Source organism: Mchenga conophoros, linkage group LG13 (assembly GCF_057382185.1).
Source record: "Mchenga conophoros isolate Kocher_MC1m ecotype Shallow Benthic linkage group LG13, M_conophoros_male_GT1.1, whole genome shotgun sequence".
Classification (NCBI taxonomy): domain Eukaryota; kingdom Metazoa; phylum Chordata; class Actinopteri; order Cichliformes; family Cichlidae; genus Mchenga; species Mchenga conophoros.
In genome coordinates this window covers 12235191-12261306 of record NC_140538.1, presented here as the reverse complement: position 1 = coordinate 12261306, position 26116 = coordinate 12235191, and the positions used below count along the sequence as shown (strand labels likewise).

Here is a 26116-nt window from a genome sequence, read left to right as displayed (position 1 = left end):
CTGCAGTCCTGGTGCTTTCGATTGTGCTCAGAACTCGGAAATTCAGCCTTCCGAGTAGGAAGATGTAGGCAACTCCAGACTGCAGATGAGCTGCATACAGGGCTGGACTGGGACAAAAAATCGGCTCAGGCATTTTGACTAGAGAGCCCGCCATTATAGGAAAAAGCATAAAGCCTTTGAATGAAAACAAACGCTGTTGTGACAGGGATGTTTACTGTCTTGTTGGCATATATGTATCAATCTATCCTATTGTTTGTTGTGAGATTCAGACAATTGTTTGTTAAAAGCTAGATATTTTAAATGAGAATACGAAAGTACAGTATTTCTTTGTGCCCCCCTCTCCCTGGCCCCCCTGGCAAAACTTTGCTAGATCTGTCCATGCACAGTTACCAGCTGTCAGCTACATAAAAAAATGGATCCTGGTATTATTTGTCTCTCAGAAACAGTCCATAACTTCCCTTCAACTTATTCATGTCACCTAAAAGGTAAACCTGTTTCTCTTTCACCTATTCAGCTCTGATGATTCAGTAAGGACATCTCCTGGTTTCATCTTCATGTTTCCCTCTCACCACATATCCAAACCGACATCATGACCAGCAGGTTTTACAGCTGGGGCTCCAGCAAACATCAGCTGATACTAGAAATTAATATAAAAAAAATAGCTGATCAAGCTTAAACGTGCTCCTGTTGTTTAACGTGACCTCCGCTGGTTTCCTCTTTCTGCCGTAAAGTGGGCGATAAACAAACGAGAGAAAAGCTAATCAGCTAATCGGGGGGGGGGGGGGGGGGGGGGGGTGACAGAAGAAGAGACAGCTGCAGCATAAAGACACAGAGGTCATGTCCAAATTCATGGGCTGCATCCTCCTGAGGACCCGGCCTTCGCAGTCTACGTGGGCCTGGTCCTCAGAAGTTCGGGTAGGCCGGAACTAAACGGCTGTGAAATTGGACGGTCTAGCCTTCTGTTTAGTGTTGCCGCTGTCTCGGTGGATTTTAATAAACTCGGCCGTCTGCTCCTTGCTATCTAAAATAGCGTAAATTCTCGACCATCTCACACTTCTGTTTAATTAGTTTTCTGTTTGACGTTTATTCAGCTGTGTGAAAACCAAGGAGGAACCCACCCAGGGGATTAATAAAGTTTTATTTTATCTAATCTAATCTAATCTAATAACTTTAATCTCAGCCAAACCGATTTACAAACGAACAAATAAAACACTGAAAAAAGACCAACAATAACATTTTTAGGTTATCTAAGTGACTCATATATTACGTTAAACCTGAGTAGCGAAAGTCCGCGGTGATCTGAAAATGATGTGCCGGGAATTGTGCCGTTCTCGGCGGCTTCAGTGACCCTCGAGCTCTCGGCTAGCTATCAAGCTGGTGGATAACAGATGTCGCCTCGGGTCTCTCCTCCTGAGGTGCCTCCCCTTTCCCTCAACCACCTGCTGGCCTCCACCACTTGCTAATGTTACTGAGTTATTTTTACACTAGTGATGGGATTTCCGGCTCTTTATAGAGAACCGGTTCTTTCGGCTCGACTCACTAAAAAGAGCCGGCTCTTTCAGCTCCCAACCGACTCTTCAGGTTGTTTTGTTGCTTTAATTAATTTATTATTAACAACAATATAAAATTATGCACAAAAGGAATTACTAATGTAAAAAAACAACAACGTGGTTTTAGTTATATATGTTTATATATATACGGTGGCCCCTAGAGACAAAGCACGTACAAATTCCAAAGCATGTACAAACTCCAAAACACATTTCTAGCATTAACTGAACTTCAAAACTGAACTACCTAGATCACTTAAATTACACAATTGAAAGCATGTGTGTATTGTTTGTGTATTTATACACAAGCACTCATATATATTCAAATAATTTTAAAAAATGTTCATTTACCTGTTACTACCACACACCAAATCCGGTCGTTTGCTTGCTGGCCCGTGTAGCCACTAGGTAACAAAAGCTCAACACTGCGCCCTAGCATCCTGGAGCACTTCTGTTGTGTTTTGTACGTGTTTTGGAGTTTTTACGTGCTTCTGAGTTTTTACATTACAGTTACAGTTATATTGTTACTTTGATTACAAAGTATCTTCAGTTATCTCCCAATTATAGATAGAAAGAGATATGCTTCTGTCTTCCTGCACATGCATGCTACAATCAACTTTCAGGAAACAGATTTAAGTTTTTGTTCCTAAGGAAGAAAAAGGGTGGTGTGTTCTACAGGTTTTGAGTGTGCAATACTGAGATGCTGACTGCATCCAGGAGAGGAACAATTGTATAAAACTGCTAAGACAACATCAGTACTTGGAAAGCATCTGCACAGACAGCATGCAACCTCAAAGCTAGCCAAGAACCCAGAGGGATGTTAAAGCTGAGTGCAAATGTGACCTCGACCCATCATTTTAGACCTGCTAGGTGATCTTGACCAATACTGTAGGAAGAGCAGTGAATCTTGTGAACTGTTAACAGACAGAGGGATAATGGACGGTTTGCTGTGACATCCATAGCTCATTGGTCCTTCAGCCAAATGAACTAAAACATTATATTTTCGGGGTGACCCAAAACTTTTGAGCAATAGTGCATTTACTTGGATTAAACTATATAGTTACACATATTGAGCTTACCATTAGGACACATTATTCATTTTCAGAATTCGCATTTAGCAAAGGTATTTGAGTTGCTTAAAGCATTTAAATCACCATTGGTGAAAATGAATGATTATCTCACAGGGCCACAGCCTAGAGCCAAAAATCTAATTTGAGTGTCTTCAAGAAATATAGCCTGGGGCTGCTCCACTGACAATTAATTGGTGAGTGACTTTGGTAACTCATAAAATGTGTCAAGATTTTTTTTTTTAACCTAAATGTGCATCATTTTAAGTAAGTGATTTAGCAAATGCTCACTAATACAACCCAAGGACGAAGAAATGGGACAGCTGAAAGCTTAAAATTCCACTTTATGGCTCTCTAAAAGGCTTGTGTGACTCCAGTGAAATCCTTCTATCATGAAGGGAACAGAGAGCAGTCAGGTGTCAGAAAAGAGGCACAAATGAAACAGACAGAAGACGCTACATCCTCTCATGGCCAATGTGAACAAGAGACTAGATGGCAACTGTCTAAATGAGAGAGGAGAAGCGCCCAGAATCTCACCATAATACCACAGGCAGTGTCAATGTCATGCAGTCTGTTTATAATACCAGAATGACTGTGCCCTGGGAGTGGACAGGAGAAGACAGACTTGTGATTGAATGTGATAGATAGAGAATCATCAAAACAAAATGTGAGACTTCGGTGAGTCTCGGTAATGCGCACAAGGTGGAAGAACCTGAAGGTAAAGTTGGGAATATGGGGTCTACAGTGGTAATAGTCCTTTGACAAACTGTCAGTAGAACAGAGGTGCCCTTTTTTCATGTGCTCAATTCACCCACACCTGGCCTTGTAGACGATGGACTGATGGGAATATGGGACTTAAAGCATAAGAATATTTAAAGAAAAAAAGAAGGGGGCAAAAGGCAAGGCACTATGCTAACAGGTTTGGAAAGGGTGTCAAAGTGACAGCCTTACGTTGAAAAATATTATCATCATAATCTTAGCCACTGCAAATTATCATGTTCTGAATAAGGCTTAACCTTAATAACATAATAAAAATCTTTAAAAGAGTTGACATGGAAAGCAAAATGTCAGGTCAAATCTATTTACAGTGCCAGGAAAATATACTTGACCTCCTGGTTTGAAGGATAAAAGAATAAAATTAATTGTGGCTTTTAAAAGTGTCAAATGTTGGGGACATCCTGATGTGGAGAGGTGGTTAGCTCTACAATTTAGAAGCAGCTACTGAAAAGACCCAATCAACTCTGTGGTTTAATCTGACCTTGTGACAGCCAGCAGCATTTGTTCGACAGATCTCAAGGGGGAGTGTGCAGTGATAAAAGATCAGAGAGGTGTAGAAATGTCAAAGACTTCAAAACAAAAAATAAATTCTTAAAATAAATTTGAAATCTGACTGGGGGCCAATGTAAGAAAGCCAACATGGAGGAGTCTTGTTTGCATGTGCTGGTTAGCAGCTGCGCTTCATTCAGCCAAGCACTGACAGAGTGAGACCTGAACAGAGCCTGTTACCATAGTGAAGTTGAGATGAAATAAATGCATGAATAACCTTTTCAATATCACTTAAGCAGAGAAAGAGCGTCACCCTTCCAAGTACCCCAAGTTGAAAAAAGCTAGTTTTAAGAACAGCATTTATTTGTTTATTAAAACTTAAAGTCTTATCGAAGATCACTCCCTCATTCGTTGCAAATGGTTTTTATACAACTTTAAAGGACCAAAGTCATCCACAGCCCTCCATAAATGTCCCTGTAGCTGCGGTCCTCGGATTTAAAAGTTGGATTTTTAAAACTGCAATGGCACATCAGACTTTCTCTGCCTTATTGAGAAGCTGACGAAGAAAGAAAGATAGAGATTCAGTTCGTGTACTATAGTAAATCGAGAGGCGGAATTCTTTTGGAATATGGACAGTCATTCTGCTGGAAAAGCAAAAGACCTTAAAGGCTGTAAATATTCATGTTTAAGTTGTCAGGTTAAGAGGGTTGTTAATACTGAAGTCATGTTATGTTTGGGCCCCAGCCTTTATGCATCTCTACCATCACTTGCATCTGTTCTGTTTCTGAATCTTTGTACAGTATTGTGACTCTTGGCGCCTCCTTGTACTTGTCTGGGATCCTTTGTTGTCCTTTTTCCAATCTTTGGGGAAATTGTGCACTTCTTTGTAGTCCTCCTAGGTTTTTTCTGTAGTCCTTTTGTGTCTCTTGCTAGTCCACTTGGGTCTTTTTACAGACCCTTTTTAGTCTCCCTGTGGTTGCCATGCATCTTTGTGTTGTAATAAATTTCACTCAAGTTAGTTTGCATCTCTTTGTAGTTCTTTGTGGCTTCTCTTAAGTAATTTTTTCTCTGTTTTTTTCTTCTTCTCTTTGCAGTCAACTTGGTTCTCAATATTTTTCTGTGTATGGAGGGAATCTTATGCATGTTTTACATCTCTTAGTGGTTATTCAGTGTGTCCTTCAAGGCTACCATAACACATTCTGTCACACCTTTCACATATCATTGGGACAACTAATATCATCAATTTCAGTTAGCTATTAAACACATTTGTTAACATTTACATCACACTGGTGCCTACAAATTGATGTCATCTCATGAGTACTAAACTCCTCAAGGCATCGTATTTTCCACTGAGATATTTGCCTATTTGAATTTTCTGCCCCAGCATCTTTGGTGAGGTGTGGACACACTGACAGCCATTACAAAGGTATTAATGAAGCTTTGATAAATGTACATATCTCCAACACTTACATTAATGTATTCACAGGAGCATTTGGAGGGTGTGCCAATTGCAAAGCTGCGCTTATTTCTTAGTCCCCAAGATGCCTGACAGATGCCTTATGCTAATTGCATAAGGAATGATAAGGGATATAGTTCTCTAGATTAAATCTTTTGTGAATAAACGACTTATGCACCAGCCTGTGTACCTGTATACTAAAACCGAATTCACTGCAGCAAAGGAAAAGATCAAAGCAGTGTGTCATTAATGAAACTTGAAAGCCTCTGTGTATTCACGGCCTGTGCGCTAATTCATTTGTCTGTAAGTGCTTCACTTTTAGATTAATTGTAGAGCATTGACAAGAAGCTAATCAGAATGCAAGTGAGGGTTTTGACTTACAGGAGGTTAAGGCTTTTTCCTATGGTATTTGCTCACAATAGATAGAAAGATTAAATAAATGAGCGCAGAGGATTGAGGATAAACAGAGGTGAAATAAAGTCCTGTCAGGGTAAAACCTTTGACGACACACGAAGTATATGTACACAATTACATTACAAAGACAAGTATCATAACATGTCTTTCCTATCATCCAGCACGCTGAAAATGCACTGAGCTACAATGGCAATAAAAAGACAAATATGGACTAATTTTAGGTTTTGCTTTTGTAAAGCCAATCACTACATCAGCATGGCCTGTTTTCATTTCCCACAGCTCAACCGTAGCATTTAATAGTTTAACATTTAAATCTTTCACAATATGAAACATTCGTACCAAGTGAAAATAGCGCCTTCCATAGTGTTCCGAAAACAAGAATAAATAAAGGCTCAGCTGAAAATAGTTATCACTACCGCCCAATCTATTAGTATTAAATCTCTGCAATGCCTAACTAATTACTTTCCATGGATTAGTTTTGTGGACTATAGTAATACCATAACTTGTCTTATGTTCACGTCAAATATCATTAAAGGAAATTTCCACTAAGCAAATATAATGGACTTAATAAACCATTACCTTCTTTAATCTTGTATTTACCAGACAGATGGATGCTACAGGTAAGATAAACTCAAACAAAAAGATTTTTCTATTGTGTAACTGGCATAATTTCTTTATCTGCAACCATATTTTAATGTCCCTTTTCCTTTTGTACCCTTCGAGGTCAAACCTTTTCAAGTCTGTTTGAAATCTTCTGGAAAAATCTTTATCAGCGTGTATCTGTCCTTGCCAGAAGAGCAGAAGATTGAGTGTCAGACCTCGATGCCTTTGCTGGCCAGAATAAGCCATTCAACTCAGTTTTATTTTGCCATATTTCTTCACTGTGTCCAGCAATTCCAGTGCCACACAAGCCCATTCTTCAAACATGCTTATGCAATACATTACATAATCTTTCAACACGCTTTGACAAAACTCCCAACAAATAATTAAAGGACACCTTTCACTTCAGACACCCTTTAACAGAGAGAACGCAGGAAAACTTGTTTATTTTCATGCAGCAGTTTATGTTTTTAAAACTGTTTTGAGGAATGGCCAGCTAATTAACTAATGAACTTTGGACTTACTGAGGTGAGATTAAAGGCAGAAAAGATGTCTGCTGAGTTAGATATATTGCCTTCTGTTTTACGCATCCATCTCTAATAAGCAAATATGATCTAGAAGGAGCAAATAGTGGTGGTATTACTAAGAGCTTCCAAATTGGGATACTATGACCCAGAATGAGTTGAGAGAGAATCCTCTGTGGATACACACAGCTTATTTTATCTGAACTGTTGATCTTTTCAGCATTAAGGAACAAATTGTTGTTTATTATTGTTTTATTGTAGAAATGCTGGTTATATTGTGTAATTATTTACAGCATTCTATGTTTTCTTGAGTGGCTTTTAAAGTCCTAGAGACCATCTTTCAATGGAATACCAACAGTCACAATCATCTATATTTGGCCTACCAAGTCATGTTTTGCTTGACAAGTACTGTTGTACTTTCCAACAAGGGTACTTGATGGAGAAATCCGTGTTGCCAAGTACAACAGTAAGACGTTTCTTGTAGTTGGTCAACACATCTAAGTGTTGATTTTGGCCTACAACTTCTTACAGAAACTCTCTAAATCCTTTAAATTTCTTGGCTCTTGATTGACAACTCAAAGTTTCAGCTGCCTCCACAGATCTTCTGTAGGACTGAGGTCTGGAGATTCCATAACCTCATTGCGCTTCTTCTATAGCCAGTCTTGTTTATCCACTTTGTTGCCTTGGTGGTATGTTTTGGGTCATTGCCATGTTGAAAGACCCATCCAGGATGCATGGATTTTGAGGAAAAAGGGGTTCTTGTCCATGATTTTTTAGTTCAAGGGCTCATCTATTGGCTGCTCAATGTGGTAAAGTAATTATGTTGCCTTAGCAGAAAAACAAGCCAAAGCATAATGCTTGCACCTCTGTGCTTGACTGTGGAGATGGTGTTCTTTGTCAACCGTCACCTTCTCACCAAGCTTCTTGCTGATGATCTTGTAGCCTATTCCAGCCTTGTGCAGGTCTACAATCTTCTCCGTATTAGAGCTCTTTGGTCATGCCCATGGTGGTGGAGCGGATGGAATGGATGCGATGTATACTTTAGGAGTATCTGTATTGTCAATATAATGTCATGTCCACTCTGTGGGAGCCAGAATTCTGGCTGGGTATAGGATCAAATATTTATTTCACTCAATGACATGCAAATCAATTTTTGTAGTTTTATTAATGTGCTTTTTTTTGGATTTTTGGGTGATATTCTGTCTACCTTCATTAAAATAAAACACCTATAAAAATTTGAGATTTTTTTTTTTCCTTTCTAAGTGCACAAACTTAAAATTCAGCAGGGGCTCAATTAATTATTTCCCTCACTACTAGTGTACTTTTTTTCATTTGCTTCAGATTAAGGGTGTCAGGAAATGCTTTTCTTTTTATGGATCATTATCTCTATGCAGCATTTGTTTTTCCTCTTGGTGTTTGACTACAACACTTTGTTGTTGCATCCATTATTGAAAAACAAAGCAAAACAAGAGTCAATAACACAGCCTACCTGGTGGACGAACACCTGTGCACCTCGAGGGCTCATGAGCAACACGGCCCTCCGTAAAGTGTCCCGGTACCGGTTGAGTTCCTCAGTGCGCATCGTGTTGAAGAGGTCACTAAATACCCGACTAACGTTCCGGTCCACCCTCTGCAAGGAAACATCTAGACCCAGCCGAGACGCCTGGTCCATAAAGGTTTGCAAACCTCGGATATCTGATGGTAGACAAAAGATGGTATGAAAATATGATATGGGTGAAAATGCAAAAACACAAACAAAAAGAGAGGAAGAAAAAACACTTTGAGAGTTGCTGTCTTATGTGGTGCTATATTCGAGGAACATTTAATCACAAGCTGCACTTTCAACCTCTGCACACACAGAGTATATTCTCAGGCTTCATTCCAAAAGGCTTAAAGGCAGGTTTCTTTCTTTGCTCCTGATCTAAAGCGTGACAAAACACAACAAGCACTCCTGTCTGTCTGTTTCGTGGGGTTTACAGGATATGAAACTGCAGGCAGGTGTTGCGGTCCCCAGAGATCTTTGTGTGTGTCTATGTTCGCTATAAAGGAAAGCACTTTAAAATGCCTGCATTGCACATACAAATCAGAGGTGATGTGCAGCAGTGAGTTCACAATAAGCACACCAATCCCAGCAGTCACAGGGGGGAGCAGCTGCCCAGCATGTGCCAAGTCATGCTGCATTGTTAAAGAGAGGTTGGGCGAAATCGCTGGGGCCAGACCTCTTTCTGTGTCCAGTGTGTGTCTGTGTGCGTGCATGATTAGGTTCCTACTGTTGCATCAGTGAAGGTTTGATGAGTCATCGAGTGCTCTAGTGCTTTAGTACTCAGAATGGACAAAATACAGGGGCATATGCACAAATGTAAATGAGGCTGAAGAAATTCACAGAACTCATTGTACCCATTTTTGTTTATATTTTTGCTACTGAGGGCCAAAATCAGAAATTAGGCCAACCCCCCCCAAAAACCCCCCAAAAAACAAAAAAGAAAATCTATCCTGAGCACAGATGCAACATCTTAGTATATCGACCCTGTTTCTTAGTCTATATCTTGAGGCAAACTGCAGAGGAAATATGTACCAAATGAGACAAATCATAAGAATTAGATGGAAAGGTTTTTTTTCCTAAAATTGCTGCAGTGAAGTCTATTTTGAGGGTTAACATAAATAATCACAGTTGCTCGTGGATTCTCCTCAGAATGTTCAAAGGGCAGAACAAAAGAGGAAATTAAATCATTCATCATTTTGAGGCATCCCTAAACTTACAGAGAAGCATTCTTTGAAAACTCTTTCACTTGAAACCGCACACTTTCTTTTTTTTGTCCCATTTTCTTTGCATACAAACCTAATCATGGTTTCACAACTCGACCCTTACAATTCATTTGGCTACATGAAGTAATTAGATATCTCTATATGCAATACCCAGCTGCAGTAACTGACTAACACTGACTTTAACCTTGCATTCACTGCATGTGTTGCTGATGAGACAATCAGCAATTATGGATAATTCCAGGTAATAATAATAATAATAATGGACTGGATTTATATAGCGCTTTTCAGGACCCCTCAAAGCGCTTTACAATACCACTATTCATTCACTCTCACATTCACACACTGGTGAAGGCAAGCTACAGTTGTAGCCACAGCTGCCCTGGGGCAGACTGACAGAGGCGAGGCTGCCATATCGCGCCATCGGCCCCTCTGGCCATCACCAGGTGAGGTGTCTTGCCCAAGGACACAACGACCGAGACTGTCTGAGCCGGGGTTCGAACCGGCAACCTTCCGATTACCCAACTCTTGAGCCACGATCGCCCGGGAATGATTGCTATTCTTCTATCAGTGAGTTTCTCAATTTTATGAGAACCTGCACCTCTGATATTGCTGACAAGACCAAAACATATTCGTAATCGACCACCATTGTGCACCAATATCTACATTTGCTGGACAGGTTTGCATCTGAAAACTGTCAAATTGACACAGGAAGGCTGTAAATTACACATTTCATCCAACAAGGATCTTGTCATATGCAGTTAAACATATATTTTGTTTTGTGTAGTGGTATAATTACAGTGTGAGACCAAGAGAAAGAGGAGGGCAGATAGTCATATTTTAACCCCTGATTAGCCACCACCACTCGTTATTATTCCATGTACTGTGTTTTAGACAGACGGTATATATTATAGTTATTATTTTACTGTTAGAAGATGTTTCATAAGTGGCATCATATTTATCATCACTACATTGTTTGGGAAAATGAACCAAAATACAGGCTAATGAGGGTATTTGTGCTGTAAGATTACCTGTATTGATTTAAAATGAATAGTAATACTTTGATGCTAAGCCCCTGCTTAAATGTATCTACTCGCAAAAGCGATCAGATCTCTAACAGAGGCCTCTAACTAATATATGCTACAAAGAGAGTATAAATGGGTAGAATTTCTCTAAACTGAAGTCACTCGATAAGGAGACAAATTATTATGGATGCTTTTTATTAGTCATTCCAAGAGCTTTGTTAACTCTACTGACTTGAGATTTCTGAGATGTGGGGAATATTTTGTATCATAATCCAATTTCAAAATCTAAAAGAGAGTCTGAACAAAAATGTATATTTTACATTTATGAATGAGATGGAATTCTGCAGATCTTTAATCAACAAATGCCGGATTAACGCAATGCAGATTTCATCAATACCACAAAAGATCTGGAGGAACTGGTCAACACTCCATAACAGGAAGATAAACTGTTGTCTGAAAACTTGTAACATGCTGTAACAAAACAAAAATAAAAAAATACAAAAAAAAGGTTTATAATCCCATGAAGAGCAAAGGGAAAGCTACCATGCGATAACTATTCTATGAACTGATAGAAAAATTGGACTTCAAAGTCAACATTCAAACCCATAGCAAATGTTTCCACGGGGAAACCGTGTCAGCCATGGATACGGCAGCAGAAAAGAGGATTAACGTGGAATTAAAGGTCTGATTTTTGGACATGTTTACCCAAGCGTAATTTCTGAACACAAATCTGCAACTGAAAGTTTTAGATATCAAAACTTGACCCTTGCGCAGACTCCCTTTATCAGTCCCCCCCCCCCCATTTTTACTCTGGAAACTTACCAACTACTCTTGTTTTCTGTCTGGCCCTCACATATCTTTTTTAATAATGGTATGAATCTTTTTTTAGAGCAGTTGGAAAAGATAGATTGAGAGAGACTAAGAAAGGCCCCATGAAAATGCTCTAACATTCATTTCAGCTCTAACTTACATTGAAACTAAAGCGGGACTCCCTTTTGGATTGAAGCAATGCTGAAATGAGCACATCATGATCAAAGGGCTCAGAGGTTTTTACTGAGCCGTCAAGCTGCGCTCCAATTCAAGCGGAAAAGCTTGAGAAATGGCTATGCTACCAGCTTATGTTTACTCAAAATTGAGATGAGTCTGTTTAAGTAATCAGTGTTATTCTTGCAACAATAACGTCAGTTAATTATATGCAATACAGATTTTTTTTTTGCAAATTTGTAATGTTTCAGACACTGAGTGTTATGCACAGCAATTACAGCTACACAGAGAGAAAGGGAGCGAGGCAGAAAGGGAGAGCAAGAGAATGGGACATTCTCTTCACATTCTTCTTCCTGGGTCTATATTTAAGTGCTTTAAGCTGAATTTGTCTTTATTCATTCTCTGACTGAAAAGATATATTTTCTATGATATCCAGATTTACTGCCATATCTATACAGCAGTAAATCTGTTAATCATGGTTTCATTCTGAAGCACTGCCCATCCATCCCTTTATCCAATTCAAGGTTGTGGAGGGGCTGGAGCTCATCCCAGCTGATAATGGGTAAGAAGCGGGATACACCCTCGATGGGATAGATGGGTCTATCATAGGGCTAAAGTAGAGAAACAGGCAGATATTCACTTTCCCATTCACACCTACAGCCAGTTTAAAATCATCAGTTAACCTACTGTAATATGGATGACTTTGGACTGTGGGAGGAAGGTCTGAGGTGGCCAGAAGGTTTGAACTAAGGCAACAGTGCAACCTTTTGCACCACCATACCACCCACTTACCACTGTGCACTGCGTCTGATAGCAGTTAAATCTAAGCAAGTTCTGAAAAAAGGGCATAGATTCCTTTAAAAAAAACAACATTTAGTCCTATTTTCTCTGAATAACATAAGCATGTGCATTGAAAGGTTTGTTTGTTGCTGTAAGAAGACAGTGATCAGTACATGATCAGTACAATTATTAATGGGACATCTTGGAAACTATAATAAAAACAATCCTACACAATTTAATGAACTGGGCTGCAGACTAAACATACCTGCTGAATCTCTATGAATTTGTGATGCAAATCTTTCATATAAATCTGTTTTTGTATTTTCTGTTTTAATTTGATATTTACACTTAAGCTTATTTAATGTTTGGTAGTGATGTGCGGATCGATCCTGAAATATCGATTCCTCCGATACCAATCATTTATGTTCTAGAATCAATTCTCACATTAAAATATCGATATTTTAGTACTTTAGGGTAAATGTGTAGTTTATCATTAACAGGAACACAGTGGAAAGAAACTACATCATTCGGATTGTCTACATTCAAAGGAACTACTTCCTCTTCCGCCTTTCATACTTATGTGCTGTTACACCCCGGCCTAGGCAACCGGGGTGCAACGTAGAAAAACAAAGGAAAATAAAAATAAGGTAAAAACACACGAGAAAAAACTAATACGGGTTTCCACAAAAATCATCCCAAAACGAAAGTATCGACCACTATCTTCTTTAAAGCAAAATATGATATTTATTTACATCACAACACAAGACGCCAAACTATTTACAACGGGGGGGAAGAAGATCGCGACCATGACATACAGAAACACAGGGCTTAAATACATAGAAGGAGCAATCAGGGAATGGACCACAGGAGGGAAACACAGCTGGGGCAAATTAGAACTGACGAGACAAGGAAACGTAAACTGAACACACTAAGATAACACAGACTTTCAAAGTAAAGTAGGAAACACATAACAGTCACGCCAAAAACAACACATTACCAACGCCAAATCGTCAATCCCGGAGGAGCACCTAGACACTCAAATCCACACACAATTACGGCCACAGTCGTAACACCCCCTTACCCAAGAATTAACATTAACCCCAAAATGTTTAATTCAAGGAGACAGTGCTCTAGACAGGGTGTCAGCCAATACGTTATCCTTCCCTTTCTTGTAACTGATCTCCAAGTTAAAATCTTGCAACAACAAGGACCAGCGCATAAGTCTTTGATTGGAGTTGCACATTTGGGAAAGGAACACCAGTGGGTTGTGATCGGTAAACACCTGCACAGGCAGCACACTTGACCCAGCATAGACCTAACATACCCCCCACCCAAAAAAACAAACATTTAAAACATAGAACCCCAACGAAAAATGTTTGTTCCATGTCCAGCCCATACGGCACCGGCCACCGTCCCGCAGGCGACGCTGATGACTGGACGGGTCCTCCAGTGGAAACGGAAAACCGGAGCGGGCCCTCGGATCCTCCAGCGAAGGCGGATGAAGGCTGGAGCGGTCCCACGGACCCTCCAGCAGACGACGAAGGCTGGGGCGGTCCCTCGGATCCTCCAGCGAAGGTGGATGAAGGCTGGAGCGGTCCCACGGACCCTCCAGCAGACGACGAAGGCTGAGGCGGTCCCTCGGACCCCCCAGCGAAGGCAAATGAAGACTGAAGCGGTCCCACGGACCCTCCAGCGGAGGCAGATGAAACTGATGGAGGCTGGAGCGGTCCCCCTGACCCTCCAGCAGACGACGAAGGCTGAGGCGGTCCCTCGGACCCTCCAGCGAAGGCGGATGAAGGCTGGAGCGGTCCCCGGGCCCTCCAGCGAAGACAGACGGAGGCTGAAGCGGTCCCTCCCTCGGACCCTCCAGCAACGGCGAACGGCTGAAGCGGCCCCCGGGCCCTCCAGCGAAGACAGACGGCTGAAGCGGTCCTCGGACCCCACAGTGATTGGACGAGCCCCCATATGTTACACCCCGGCCTAGGCAACCGGGGTGCAACGCAGGAAAATAAAGATAAGGAAAATAAAAATAAGGTAAAAACACACGAGAAAAAACTAATACGGGTTTCCACAAAAATCATCCCAAAACGAAAGTATCGACCACTATCTTCTTTAAAGCAAAATATGATATTTATTTACATCACAACACAAGACGCCAAACTATTTACAACGGGGGGGAAGAAGATCGCGACCATGACATACAGAAACACAGGGCTTAAATACATAGAAGGAGCAATCAGGGAATGGACCACAGGAGGGAAACACAGCTGGGGCAAATTAGAACTGACGAGACAAGGAAACGTAAACTGAACACACTAAGATAACACAGACTTTCAAAGTAAAGTAGGAAACACATAACAGTCACGCAAAAACAACACATTACCAACGCCAAATCGTCAATCCCGGAGGAGCACCTAGACACTCAAATCCACACACAATTACGGCCACAGTCGTAACAGTGCGAAATACGCTGTATAAATGTCTCGCAGCCACTGGCGTGCACTCACAACAATGGCTGAGCATAATTGGAGTCACGTGTGGACGTATTTTACCTCCACAAACAGCTGACACATGGTTGTCTCATGTGGCAAAAAAGTGAGGTGTTGTGGCCATACATGCCAACCTTGAGACCTCAGAATTAGGGAGATATTCAAAAGGGCTGTTGCTCCTTGCTATCTAAAATATAACCGGGCGCTGACTTAAACTCTCGACCGTCTGTTTAATCAGTTTTCTGTTTGACGTTTATTCAGCTGTGTGAAAACCCCGGAGGAACCCACCCGATGGATTAATAAAATTTAATTTCATTTAATCTAATCACTTTAATCTCAGCCAAACCGATTTACCCACGAACAAATAAAACACTGAAAAAGCCAAACAATAACATTTTTAAGTTATCAAAGTGACTCATACATCATGTTTAACCCGAGTAGCGAAAGACCGCGGGGGTTTGAAGACGATGTGTCGTCGGCTCAGATATTTGAAGTTTACACAGCTACATTCTCACCTGAAAATATGTTAAAGGTTTTTTGCGACCAAGAAAGAGAACTAAGAGTAATATTAAAACTAAGTAGCTGCCGTCATTGTTGGAAACTGGAATTGGCTGAATTCTGCGATATGGTTTTTCAATTTTGTTGTCCTGGTGGAAAATCGGGAGAAATTCGGGAGAATGGTGGCTCCGGGAGATTTTTGGGAGGGGCGCTGAAATTCGGGATTCTCCTGGAAAAATCGGGAGGGTTGGCATGTATGGTTGTGGCAACATCAATAACCTTGTCAAACACCTCAGAGTAAATCATATCACAGAATATGAGGAGAATATGTTGAGGCGAACTGAAGAGGAGGAGAGGGACAGGCGCTGCTAGGGCGAGACAGACGTCTCTCACTGAATCCTTTAGTGCTGCAGGCAGGCAAGGTGTTCAAATAGCGCACAACTTCAGTTTTTTTTTATTTCTATGTGATGAACTCTGCATTGTTAAGTGATAAGAACAAGTAATCTGATGTCCTGTAATCATTATGACGCTATAATTTGAGATACAATAAATAAAATAAGTTTTTGTACAAAGTATCGGTATCGGATCAGTATCGTCGATACCACCCTGAATATTACCTGGTATTGGATCGGAAAGGAAATCAGTGGTATCGCACATCACTAATGTTTGGTTCTGATATATTTGCCTTTTTATTGTGCACTTTCTGAAAACCCCTGTTTGCTGTCATTCTTTGTATGAGTAAGAACATGTTGCATCACTTTGTTTTGACAGTAAAAAAAAAAAGAGGAATGGAAGCACAATCATTAATACAGTTCTAATATGAAGAGTCTGGTCTAAATAGGAAGTGGACGGGGAAGACTGAAATGGACATACAGCCTTGGAATGATTATTACCTCAGCCCGGACTCAGTGAATGGACTCAAATACTGAACAGTGAGTGCATTTCTGGCTTACATCACCATCACATGTGTCTAAGAGTGATACAATCAATCACCCTACATGCATTTTGCTTTTGGGATTATACAGCTTTGTGTATTTAGAATGGAGAAAGATCAAAATGCAACAACTGGAATAATAACACAGAATAGCAAGGCTTGATAAATAAAAAGTGAAAAATCAGTATTTGCACAATATACAAGGATTAAATTAGTTTTTGTTTTTTTTGTCAGAGGCCCAACTTATTATTATCCCGAACTTTAACTTACTGGCTAAACAAATCATGATTATCAATTAATAACTGGGAAAATAAAGCATATTTTTAAGGAAAATATTAATGTCTGACCATGTATGATTTCTTTAGTTGATGTCAATTAGAAATCAGCAGCTGCTATTTATGCGAATAACTGAGAAATAACCACAAATAATGTTTTTACATTTTCTGCTCCCTATGTTTTTCTTCTGTTTTTTATTATTGGTACTTTGGGAGCTTTAAACATGTAAAAGTATTCCTTTACTGCTATGTACTGTCACTGGACACCTCTGTAGTTACACCATGCTAGTGTTGGACTGGACTGTCTTTTGCCTTCAGAACTGCCTTAATTCTTCATGTCATAGATTCAATGAGGTACTGGAAATACTCTTAATACTCTATCTATCTATGCATGCCAAATTCTGGCTCTACTATCAAAATGTTACCACAGAAATTGAGACACATAAGGCCAGGCAACATTTCTCCAATCGTCTTTTGTCCAGTTTTGGAGCTTGTACAAACTGTAGCCCCAGTTTTAGTTTTTTTGCAGACACGAAGGATATCTGATGTGTTCATCTCCTGCTGCAGTCCATCTGTTGACATGTTGTGTGTTCAGAGATGCTCTTCTGCGTACTTTGGTTGTAACAAGTGTTTATTTGATTTATTGTTGCCATCCAATCACCTTCCCCCAGTCTGCCATTCTCCTCTGACATCTGCCATCAGAAAGGTATTTACATCTATAGAACTGCTGATCACTGGTTATTCTCTCTTTTTGGACCATTCTCAGCAAACTCTAGAGATTGCCCTGTGGGAATATCCAATTAAATTAAATTAACAGTTTCTGACATACTCCGACCACCCTGCCTGACACTAACAACCACGACATGTTCAGAGTATCTCTTTCTTTCTTCCCCTACTGATGTTTAACATGTCTACACGTCTCAACGGAGTTGCTGCGAAGTGATTGACTTCTTTGTATTAATGAGAAGCTGAGCAGCTATACCTTATGAAATGACCAGTAAGCGCTGTTACGTTTCGGTGTGTCAGTGTTTTGTACACTCTATTGTCTATTATTATTTAAATATTGGTAAATGGTAAATGGCCTGTATTTATATAGCGCTTTACTAGTCCCTAAGGACCACACACTGGTGATGGCAAGCTACATTGTAGCCACAGCTGCCCTGGGGCGCACTGACAGAGGCGAGGCTGCCGGACACTGACGCCACCGGGCCCTCTGACCACCACCAGTAGGCAACGGGTGAAGTGTCTTGCCCAAGGACACAACGACCGAGACTGTCCAAGCCGGGGCTCGAACCGGCAACCTTCCGATTACAAGGCGAACTCCCAACTCTTGAGCCACGATCATCCCTAAATATTCTCTGTATTATCTTCTATTACTTTTCCACTTTAATTTATTTTTTAAATCACTCTCTACTCTTATTAGAGCCAATAAATGGAGGTCATATGTACTTTTACTCCCTGTGAAATTAGCTGTTATGTTAGCTGGCAGTGTTAAAGACCTTGTGGTGTAAATGTAGTATTAATAGAGATGAAATCAGGCAACACAATAAGACATGCATTAAAAAAGGACATGACGTAGAAGTCTTCCATACGTTTCCTATGATGTGCTGCAGGCTTGCTAAAAACTCCATGGGAAATACCCTTTGTGTTTGTCTATGTCCAGACTCTCTCTGTGTTATAAATGCATGTTTTACATAGGAACCACCCCCTACTTGGGACCAAAAGCAGCCTAATCAATCTTACACCTAATACCAGGCTAATTCGCTCCTTCTTTAACAGCGATATGGTCACCACAGGGAGGACAGAGACAGATGTAGCTGCTCCACAGTCATTACTAAGTGCAGGTAACTCTGACAGACCTGCCAAGGAGCATCCTGAAAAATCAACCCTTCTTTTAGATTTCCTATAATCTTGACTCAGTTGTCTATTATGCTCTTCTTGTTATAATAAAAGGACAAGATAATTTCTAAGAAGCTTTTATTTGCAGATAGTCTTCCCACTGTCCTTCCACCCCCACAGAATCAATACTTGGCTTCCTTTAGGATACACTCAGTTATGAGTAGCTATTGTGTAAAACACACCCTAAATGGCATACACAGAGGCATACACATAACACATCACAAACCTTTAAAATGATACTTAAGGTTTAGAAAAATCTCTTTCCCCCCATGAAAGGCTTAAGCAGAGTTATTTTTGTGGCATTTTCTGGCCTTTTGGAACCTTTTTATTTTACAACTCATCACAAGAAAGACATGAATATGAGTACAAATGCTGAAATGTTTCACTCAAATCCACAAATTTAAACCTTGTAGTGCTATTACAAAAGTGTGCCTAAACCTTCAGTAACTCTGGAAATCATATATGCCATGATTGTTACAAAACTACAGTCAAATAAGGTGAAGACATTTGACTTTAAGCCAAAAATGACGGCATCACAAATGAGGTAGTTCTCCTTTCCCTCATTTTTAAGTCCTTATTCATGGTAGTGCTAGAGCAGGACCAGAAAATTCAGCTAGACAGATATTCATTAGTTGGATTGGATTGAATTTTGAGATTTAGATATTCAATTTTTAGATTCTTAGAAATGTAATTTCAGCTTGAGTGTCCCTCTAAAGAAGCATTCCTGACCAAGTGCAGGCTCACCTCCGTTCACCTCGGCTTTGCCAAATTAGTGATCTTGCTGTTAGATTTAGTGATTTTCTTTTTAAAAGAACAAATGCATTGACTTCTTGGCTAAACTGTTGTCAGTACTGTGCCACAAGTGTGAGGTTTTCCCCTTTCTCACACTACTCTGTGGATCTACTCTGTTGCACAAGTGGCAGAACCTGTGACGTCTGCACACGCACGGTGTTGTTCTCATGATTTGTTACCGAGATAAAGGGTGTGCAGTGTGTGAGAGGGGCAAAAAAGAAACGCAAAAATGCAATCTATTGCTACTCTTTCTCTCATTAAAAGTGGTCACTAAACGTAAAATAATGGAACAACCATGATCTTTATTTTATGTTCATGGCCATTTTGTCAAAGATGTGGCAGATATAAAATCAGCAAACCTGATGATGATGTCATAGTCTGCACACCTATACCATGAAGTCCTGGTGGCTAAAGTCTTGAATATTTGCTGTTAATGACTGTCCGCTTAATACTTGTAATGCAAGTGTAAGTCAGCTTTCTCTCTCTCACACACACACAGACACACACTCTCACACAATATTAATCCAATTTGTGTTTGAGCAGTAAAAAGCTACCATTTAGTAATCACATCTTTTAAGTAGCTTATTGAGCAGGTGTGTGGTAGGTAGGCATGTTAAGCTAGATTATCACCTAAGCATAGCATGATTGACTTATTCAGTTTTTTGCTTTCTGCTTAATGGTGTCTAAAAATAAACAGGTATGTTTACAATGGAAAATTTAAAGTCAGGGCAAAAATTCAACCCATAACTGCAAATTTAGTGAAAAAGAAAGCTACCTTCAGCTGCTCCTTTATTCACAAGAGGACACCACAGCAGTTAGCACCCCAGGTTTTACGTGGGATGCTCTAAATAACCCCAAAGGGACTTGTATTCCTTCCTAGTTTTAAACTGGGAAGCTTTTGCTTGTTACGTGAATGTGTAAACCACTAGACTACTGAGACACATAACTTTAGTTAAATTAATATATAAAAAGTCAGCAGGGGCAGTCATCTTTGTATGAAAGTTTCATTTTGAATGTAGTCGGTTTGAAAAGAACGCACAAAAGGCTGCACAGTCATTGATGGCAAAGTCTCGCTTTGCTATCAAAAAGTTTGTTTTTCAGTGGAAGAGATTAATTTTCATGGCCTTTACATGAACTGGATCTGTTTGGCCCTTCTCACAAAAAAAAAAGAAAAGAAAAAAAGCTGAAGTATCAGATACCCTTCTGTTTTGTCAGAGAGCATGACTTAAATCAGCAAAAGTAGGGCAGGCTGAAAGAAACAAAACAGCATAAGATATAAAAACTGCTCCTGAATGAAAAACACAAAAATTAGACTAAAGAAAGAAGAAAAAGAAGAAAAACAACAAGAGCAAAGCTGAAAGGATCTGTTGGGTAGCAATAAGCTGTTATAGGATTATCATATAATTTTGCTTTCTTCTATTTATCTGACGGCACAAAAGCCAAAACCACAAGGATGTTTCACAGCTGTAAAACAGTGTTGTCCAGCTTCTCTTAGAGCTATAGAAGTATAAGCAGGTTATCTCTGTTATTTATGAAAGAAATTATGGAATATGGTCTCTCAGAACTGAGAATCAAATTATACGTAGAAAATGTACAATGACAAATGTAACCAGAAGAGGTGAAGCTGTAGAAGTTGTTTACATAATGTGCTTTTTATGCAACTGATGCATTGGTGGAGACTGGAATGAATTGGCTCCCCTGACACGCTTCATTACACTGAGCTATATATTTTACCCCTGAGGTCAGGGAAGCCACTTGTTTAAGCTGTAATAAAGCACAAATCTCACCCCGTACACTTCTAATGTAGAGTAAGGTGTTAGTCTCACAATTCAGGTGGCTGATATCCAGAAATCCTACCAGTGGCTGGACAAAGCTGGACTGAAAGACAGCATGGAGGCACTAATCATGGCAGCACAGGAACAAGCTCTGAGCACAAGATCCATAGAGGCTGGGGTCTATCACACCAGGCAAAACCCCAGGTGCAGGCTGTGTAAAGATGCCCCAGAGACAATCCAGCACATAACAGCAGGGTGCAAGATGCTAGCAGGCAAGGCATACATGGAACGCCATAACCAAGTGGCCGGCATAGTGTACAGGAACATCTGTGCCGAGTATAACCTGGAAGTCCTGGGGTCAAAATGGGAGATGCCCCCAAGGGTGGTGGAGAATGACCGAGCTAAGATCCTGTGGGACTTCCAGATACAGACGGACAAAATGGTGGTGGCTAACCAACCGGACATAGTGGTGGTAGACAAATAGAAGAAGACGGCCGTAGTGATCGATGTAGCGGTTCCGAATGACAGCAATATCAGGAAGAAGGAACATGAGAAGCTGGAGAAATACCAAGAGCTCAGAGAAGATGTGGAGGGTGAAGGTGACAGTGGTAATCGGAGCACTAGGTGCGGTGACTCCCAAGCTAGGCGATTGTCTCCAGCAGATCCCGGGAACAACATCAGAGATCTCTGTCCAGAAGAGCGCAGTCCTGGGAACAGCTAAGATACTGCGCAGGACCCTCAAGCTCCCAGGCCTCTGGTAGAGGACCCGAGCTTGAAGGATTGACTGCCCACAGGGGTGAGCGGGGAGTTTGTTTTTTATATATATATATATATATATATATATATATATATATATATATATATATATATATATATATATATTCACACTGTTAAAAAGAGAGAAGCCAACACTGATAATGTGATCTGAGCTCCTGTGCTGTGAGGAGTTTCTATATTTCATTTTTGCAGTTCCATCACTGATCTGACAGAATTTCACACTGCTGTCATGAAACGAAAGTGTTATGTAATACAGCCCGGTATAAGAGGCAAAAAAAAAAATATATATAATAAATAAGATGAAATGTAGTTCCTTTACTAACAGCACTAACAACCATCTGTCACCTTGTAGTTCAACTCCAGGTTTATGCCTTTACTAACCTTTTCTATATCATTTAATAATAAAAATCATTTGATAACTCAGTCAAAGTTCAGAGAAAGTGTCTGACTTTTCTGCCTACAGAGAGTCTTTCAGAAAGTGAAACATTTTCAAACCTAAATATAAATCAGTATTTATCATGAGCATTTTAGTCCACTGGCTGAATCAAGTAAATGCAGTGGACCGGTGACGTCTAATTAAATGTTTTAGCTTTTTACTTTTCACTGTTTGCCCAGATTATGATTAGTTAAGCAAATTCAACTATCACTACATTGCACATTTCACACTGACTGCTTTTTGATTGGGATAAGGTACTGAGTAAATCAGCCAAATAAACATATGAACATGACTGAATATGGACACGAAGCAATATTATTAAAAAGTTTGTAGAATAGTTGATGTTCAAGTCTATTTAACCTTTTTTTCAGACCACAATGTATACATATATGTGTACATATATATATATATATATATATACATATTGTATATGTATATAAATGACGTTAATGCCATAACCGCAATAACGTGGTAAATCTCCATTAGCAACTTAGCGTAGATCACCCTGTGCGTGGGGGGTGGGCGGTTTTAACAATATTAACAATATTAATGTTAAAATCGCTAGTACATACATATATGTACACATATATCTGTACGTCACTTTAATTAAAAGATGTACTGGACAAAAGCACATTGCAGCTTAAGAAAATACATAGATGTTGACTCGATGTAGCTGTAAATACTCATAACACATCCTAAGGGCATAATAGTGTCACAGTGTCTTATTAACTTTAGAAATGGAAAAAGTCCTAATCAACAAGTTTAGCTGAAAGGGCTAAACTTTGATATTGGCTAAAATATACCTATGAAAACCAACCTCTCAGCATCCACTGTCAGTAGTTCTTGTTTTATATGTCAATATTTTGATAATTTTATACATTTTCTGGCTTCTTAATTTCATAAAAAATATCTTCTTTAATTTATTATTCTATTGGTACCAGTGCAAAAAAAGTATCCCAGAATTCCCACAGAAATGTAACTCAAATCAACATATGTAAGAGCTCGACATTCACTGAAAGCCTAGACAGATTAACAGACAGCACTTTTCTTTGCAGACAGTTGTGTCAGTCACTGTTGCACTGCTTTAAAGCAGACACCACAGGTATTTGGACTGTTCTGTGATGAGGATCATAATTAGCCGCTACATTCCTTAATTAAATGAGTTCAGAGCTAAATAGTGTAACACAAGCACACATGTCAGTGGTGCTGACTTTGTAGTGTCTAATTTAGCAGACTTAAAAAAGGCTACTTTGTTAGAACAGCTTCTTGATGAGCCAAGTCTTCTTCATGTGATATGCATACCGCAATGTGCAAAATTCTGAGTTATTTTGAATGTTCTGATTTTTATCCACCACACAACACCATATGTGACGTGTCTGACTGGTCCTAAATGTTTTTCTGCAGCAGGAGAAAGAGACCAAGTAACCAGCCAGTGCTAAAAACCTATCTTTAGTGACTGGATGGACAGTGTCCTGCAACAGATGGCATGGCCTCCAAAGAGCCCTGATATGAACATCACTGAGTCAGTCCCAGATTACATGTAGAGACAGAAGCAACTGAGACAGCCTGAATCCACAAAAGGACTATGGAAAGTTTTCCAGGGTGTTTAGAACAACTTACTAACAAAGAACAAAAAAAACAAATAAACCCAAACAAACTGTACTTAGGAGAATTTGCACTGTTTCAAAGAAAACCACAGGCAAGTAAGAATCTGATTGGGATTTTTCTTTCTGTTTACTTTTGTTTGCTTATCAACAGAAAAGCCAGCATGATATGTGGCACTACTTTTCTAACCATTGTCTCTTTCCTTTTAATGGCAATAATTATTTGAACGCCGCTTTAGGTTACCTCTAACTAAATTTATAGTACATTATGCTGACTAGGATATGTGTAGTGAACAAGGACAAAATAAAGCCTTAACATTTCCCAAACTGCACATGAATCTATTAAAGTATGATGATTGGAATTGAGACACACAAACAATGGCTTTGCTGGATAGAAAGACAGACAGTTAGTCAGAGATTTTAAGCTATCCACTCTATATAGCTAACAAAACACATGGCAGGCAGTCAAGCTCATTATAAAAAGGACAGTTAGCACTGGTTACCAGTGACAAAGAAAGATCTATAGCAAAACAGATGGTCAGACACATGCTGACCCCATGAGACAGACATATAGAGAGCTAGTTAGTCAGATAGACAGCTAGTCAGAAAGAAAAGCAAGGCAGCTTGTCAAAATGAAGCACAGACAGGTTTCCTTCTGTAGTGGACTTTCATTGATCCAACTCAATGCTGAGAGTGCATTTCTGCAAAGAGTAGCAATGACAGAAAGAAATCCAAGGACAGAGCTTTGTAAATGTAAGCCAACATGTCAAACACATAGTGACCAAGTTACAGTTGGGAACTTGCCTGGGGCCCCGGTATTCTGATGGCTTGCTTTACTATACACTATATCAACTTTAGCTCAGTTGTTTTCAGTACTGGAAAAATAAAACAGATTTATACTGCCTTCTGGACTCCACTCTTCCCAGAACTAAAAAGATTAGCCAGCAGAGACAAAGTCTCATCTGATGAATGGCAATGCAGCAAAAGGCTTTATATGCCCACTTCATTCTCCTACCCTTCTACTGCCTTGCCAATCACTCCTTGATCCACAGTGAATTGCCCAAATGTGGGTCACAAAAGGTCTGGTTCACAGGGAACTCATAGTGAAAATAATTAAACAGAAATGAAGAACATTTGAGAATATATAAAGTACTGTTGGGACACATCCTCACAGATGACTGCACCACAAATGAGCCAATTAAGCTCATACTTGTTTCTTCATGACAATACTGCTAAAACTGAATGCAGCAGTGAGATGTCGTTATTTTTTTTTTCCCTCCTGAACTTTTGATTTATTTTTTAACAGCGGGAAGTACAGTATGTGATTGTGTGGGAGTGATGATGTTCCTTCCGCTTACTTCTCACTTGGTCTATTCTTTTAGGCACATGAATTCTCAGCGTTAATACGGCTTTACTGCAGCAGCAGCCTGATCTTCATCTCAGAAGATAGTTATAGGATATTTACATTTAAATGAAAGCAGTGAAACCATCTTACATACAAATGTCATGTTTATGAGATATATTTGTTGTTAAGGTGCTCTCGTTTTTCCCAACTCACCGTAGTCGCTCTCGTAAAAGATGATGAACTTCTGCCAGTGCAGTTCAGATACAAGAGTGAGCAGGACGTCGCTGATTCGAACAGGTGGCCGTGCAGCCAGTGTGTAGCTCTCTCCGTCTGGGCTCGGGTTGAGCTGACAGGCAGTACGGGGTGCGCCATCCCCATTTCTTTGAATGAAGAGGTGGGGGATGTGCATTGCATCTGTCAGAGACTGCAAGGCACTTGCAGCTTCACAGCCTGTAGATGTAACCAGCGCGAGGATCCCTTGGTTCATGAGCTCGCATGCTGGACAGAAGACAAAAAACAAAACAAAACAGACTTTGTGAATACGCAAAGAAAGAACACAGGAAGAAATTAAGGGCAAAGCACTGAGAAGCATTTTATTGGGAAAATTAGATTAGAAGAAGAAAAGGAATAAGATATGAAAACATAATCAATTCCGACATGGATTTAATTTTAACCCTTGTGTGGTGTTCATATTTTTGTTACTCAGCCAGTGTTCATGGGTCTGGTGGACCCGCTAGAGTTTTGGCTTTCCAAATTAACACTATCAAACAATTTTATGTTAAATTACTCAACAGATGTTTACTTCATCCCAATTACAAACCATATGAACAGCAAACATGGTTAATTTTTTCCCTTTACCTTTGTTA

The 26116-nt window shown here is 39.9% G+C and overlaps 1 protein-coding gene across 2 annotated transcripts in view; it reads right to left on the bottom strand.

Moving 5' to 3' along the window:
- grid1a (glutamate receptor, ionotropic, delta 1a) overlaps positions 1 to 26116 on the bottom strand; it is a 290281-nt gene that overhangs the window by 75733 nt on the left and 188432 nt on the right. For both annotated transcript variants that reach the window (XM_085296490.1, XM_085296491.1), the window contains exons 3-4: positions 25464 to 25748; positions 8364 to 8569 (exon numbers count right to left, since the gene is read on the bottom strand). In XM_085296490.1, the coding sequence (XP_085152616.1) occupies positions 8364 to 8569; positions 25464 to 25748 (491 nt within the window). The remainder of the gene's footprint in view (positions 1 to 8363; positions 8570 to 25463; positions 25749 to 26116) is intronic.